Source organism: Zingiber officinale, chromosome 3B (assembly GCF_018446385.1).
Source record: "Zingiber officinale cultivar Zhangliang chromosome 3B, Zo_v1.1, whole genome shotgun sequence".
Classification (NCBI taxonomy): Eukaryota; Viridiplantae; Streptophyta; class Magnoliopsida; order Zingiberales; family Zingiberaceae; genus Zingiber; species Zingiber officinale.
In genome coordinates, this window is record NC_055991.1 from 21,654,571 (window position 1) to 21,658,504 (window position 3,934).

Here is a 3,934-nt window from a genome sequence, read left to right on the forward strand (position 1 = left end):
TTGTCTTTGTGCCAGAAAAAGCGTTGTTAAAGGCACTGTTGTTAAAAGTCTGCTCAACGACAACGCTTTTAAAGCGTTGTCGTTTGTAGCGAAGACAACGCTTTTACAATGCTTTAAAAGCGTAGTCATGTTTTGCAAAGACAACACTATTACAACATTTTAAAAGCGTTGTTATTTTTTTACAAAGACAACACTTTTTGCAACGCTTTAAAAGCGTTGTCGTTTTAAAGAAAAAAAAATTTAAAAAAATTATTTAAAAAAAATTATTTAAAAATAATTATTTTTATATTTACAAAACTATTATTTTTCTTTTACCATATCTAGATTCGAATTTTACATATAATCAACTCAGCTAATGATTTCAAACTCATACCAAAATAATAAAATTCTGACCGCGTAACAAGTCAGCAGCTGTAACAAAAAATAGAAATTACATAAGTCATCCAAGGAAATATCTAGGAATTGCTATCAGAAAGGAATCAGCATACTGTCATCCATCTTAAACTTTATTGCATCCTCTGTAAACTTTTTCATTTTCACATCAAGTTCAACAGTCGCTTCTTCTCCTTTAGCTATGATACGATCGATATCCTCATCAGTTATTGTACTGTCCTTGGAGCTAAAAACCATTTCAGCACCAAATCTAACCATTTGTAGAAGTTCATCTTTATTAACAGCTGCATCGAGGAAGTTATTGATTAGAAACAAAAAAACTGATAGATAATGGATAAATTGCTTGAACCACATTAGTAAGCTCTTTGAAAAAATCATTACTTTTCTGTTCTGCTAATCGTCCTTGTTGAATAACCAAGGCATCAAGTGCAAGCTTCTTGTATGCTCTCTCTATCACTTTCTCCTCAATTGCAAACTGCATTTTAGATATGTCAAATGATTCAAAAACATCGTTAAACTGTTAAACTAAACTGAAATATTATGATACCTCATTACAGAAACGGAACACTTGAACTTCTTTCTTTTGCCCAATTCTATGAGCACGATCCTGTGCTTGCAAATCAACTTGTGGATTCCTAGTAGAGGTATCCATAACAATTTAGTGATGAGCATAAATGTAGCAACAGGATTCACATAATGGAAGAGGAATACCAGTCACTATCATAGAGAATGACAACATCTGCTGTAGCAAGATTAATTCCCAATCCACCAGCTCTTGTAGAAAGTAAGAAGATGAACTTTTGGCTTCCAGGTTGATTAAATGTTTCAATGGAAGCATCCCGTTCTTCTCCCCCAGTATTCCCATCAATTCGGCAATATTGGTAACCACGATATAGCAAGTAATCTTCCAGTATGTCCAGAAGTCTAGTCATCTAAATTACAACACAAACAGTTGTGTTAAATCAATAAAACACTAATATGTTACATTCTACTGCAAGTAAGACTGGGCAGATATGTATGAAACAATTTAGAGGGAAAAATCTGATTATGAGAAACAAGATATGTAAATAACAAGCATTAGAAGCAAATACTGGGCAGTTATATGTGAAACAAGTTGGAACAAAAACAGTTTGATTATGACAAACAAGATATGTAAACAACAAAGATTAAATATCACAAGTTTCAAATAGATTAAAAGTGGAAATAGCAGGCTTTGCATGTAATTCCAAATGATAAACTGAAGACCCAATTGATATAGACCTGTGAAATAATTTCAAGTAGCTTGCAGTATTGTCGTTGTACATATCTTTGTGATATAATTGGCAACACAATCGAAATAGACTTCTCTCTTCATTTCTTCTGGCCTTGCTGTTTGGTTCTATATGCACTGTAAGCATGCTCTCTTGCTTTCTGCACTCTTGTCTCATGATTGAAGCCTAATCAAGCATGATCATGAAGGAGTTGTTAGCAAATGTCCAACCTTGTCGGATCATAAAATATGTGTTGCACCTTTACTTGACAACTTTGTGAATTTAGTATCCTAATCAATTCTTAACAGTGACAAATTCAGGTGTAGAAAACTAACAAGGGAAGGTTCTTGTAGTTTCAAGGTCTTAACAAGGGAAGGTTCTTGTAGTTTCAAGGTCTCCCCAGTTATCTTTGCTAAAAACTTAGTACATAATATTGAGGTAAAAACAGAAGAAAAGACTATTGTGAAAAAGGATGATTGAGGCGATCCCCAAGGATAGATAGATTTAATAGTATAATACACCAGCAAATTGCTACAATCATCTTATGATAGCTCTAGAACAAGGTTTATCTCTTATATCATCTTGTAACTTATTTGACACAATCACTGCAGATTAAACAAAGAGTTCTTTGATCACCTACAAACTGAACTTGGGCAACTTCGATTTGCAATCAATAGAACCAAGGTCCAATTGAATGTGCATAAACACTGACACAAGTTTTCAGGTATCAGTGTCATGACACTACTTCATGCATACAGGAAATAGAAGACAGGACAATTGAGTTGGAAGCCATGCAGAAGGTCTTGCTAGAGGGCACAGGTTCTTTTGGAATGCAAGTATATTTCACAAGATTGAATTGTTCTGTTATATAACTATATAAGCCTTCTTTTCCATTTTTTTTTTTTTTGGTTTCAGAAGCATATGATAAGATGCAAATGGATTTTGTATCAGCAAGGGAAAGGCTTTGCATGTAATTCCACCATCATTCTCATCTAAAATCATACAGCAGATGAAATAATTTCACCCATCTATCCAAACAATTATATTGATCACTTACATTCTTCTCTTGAAAGACACGGCTCATGTTAAGAATCTATCCTGAACCAACAATAGACAGAATTAAAAGGAAAACTTGCTCTACAATTCGAAGTTTAACTGACACCTGAAAGAATTAAAGAAACAATGTATATCCATCAAAACTGCCGATCACAAGGGAGAAAATAGATCACCAAGAATCCCTAACACCAAGAACCATCACCTCAGAAACAAAGCCCTAAAACACTACAACAAGAAGACAAAAAAAGAGCAACTTTCCCACCCACAGGCAACCATTAACTAAGATCCCCAAGAGCTCAAGTTCAACATTTCCGAGTAAACCAAGAACGACAAGAGAAGATAATCAGTGGAGAAGAACCTAAGAAAGGACCTTCTGATAGCAAGAAGAGATCAGTGCGCGAGGATTACTTGCAGGTGAACCCAATAGCAATGGAATCGGCTGAGCAAAGGGTAGCTTGGCGATGCAGATGAAGAAGAGAGTTGATGCGCCTGCTCTACCCTAAGCGCAGTGAACGTTCGCCGGAGGGAAGAGAGGCTGCCGAAGGTTCCGAATTCCCCTAACGAGACTTCGATTTTAGGCCCCAAGAAAAACAGCGGTAGCAACATACCTTCGTCGGGGGCGAAGGAGGTGAAGAGAGGGGTCGATCTGTCGTGGTTGATCGCCTCAGCACCGGGATCTGCCGCTTGACGAAGGTGTGGTCTTGACGGAGAGGAGTTCGGAGGAGTGGTTCGCCGGAGAGGAGTTGGATGGAGAAGGCCGCGTGAGATGAGGAGTTGGGAGAAGGGTTCGGGATAAAAAATGATCGGAAGATAGGAGTTGGGAGAAGGGTTCGGGTTTTCTACTCCTTACTTAGATCCAACGGTTTGTATTAATCAAGATTTAAATGAGAACTTAACAATAGACAACACTTTTTTAAAAACGTTGTCGTAGACACTAAAACAAAGTCTAATAGACAACGCTTTTTACGAAGCGTTGTCTTTGATCCGTAAAAATCACTAATAGACAACGGTTTTTAGAAAAGTGTTGTCTATTAATAAGAAAATAATGAAATAGACAACGCTTTTCACTAAAAGCGTTGTTAAAAAAAATAGACAACGCTTTTTATAAAAAGCGTTGTCGTTTAAGTGTTGTAGAATCCCAATTTTCTTGTAGTGTAATATGACATATCCTTAGATGCCAAAGATATGATTGGTTCATTTTTGAAGGTTGTTTTCTCTTATTAGAATTAGTATTA

The 3,934-nt window shown here is 36.1% G+C and overlaps 1 protein-coding gene and 1 long non-coding RNA gene across 3 annotated transcripts; one reads left to right on the forward strand and one right to left on the reverse strand.

Annotated features, from left to right (window-relative positions):
- Positions 1-263: 263 nt before the first annotated feature.
- Positions 264-2,191, reverse strand: LOC122056137 (ISWI chromatin-remodeling complex ATPase CHR11-like). Of its 2 annotated transcripts, none has more exons than XM_042617941.1 (5): positions 1,654-2,191; positions 1,105-1,325; positions 941-1,017; positions 775-868; positions 264-677 (listed from the first exon to the last, which is right to left on the reverse strand). In XM_042617941.1, exons 2-5 carry the CDS (start codon positions 1,256-1,258, stop codon positions 469-471), a joined length of 534 nt encoding a protein of 177 aa, XP_042473875.1. In that variant the 5' UTR covers positions 1,259-1,325; positions 1,654-2,191; the 3' UTR covers positions 264-468. The 2 variants fall into 2 exon arrangements, with proteins under 2 accessions (XP_042473875.1, XP_042473874.1); XM_042617940.1 differs by having other exon boundaries at positions 941-1,028.
- Positions 2,187-2,667, forward strand: LOC122056138. The gene is made up of 3 exons (XR_006133034.1): positions 2,187-2,327; positions 2,402-2,462; positions 2,559-2,667. It is a non-coding gene; the product is annotated as an uncharacterized LOC122056138 (long non-coding RNA).
- The last annotated feature ends 1,267 nt before the right edge of the window (positions 2,668-3,934 follow it).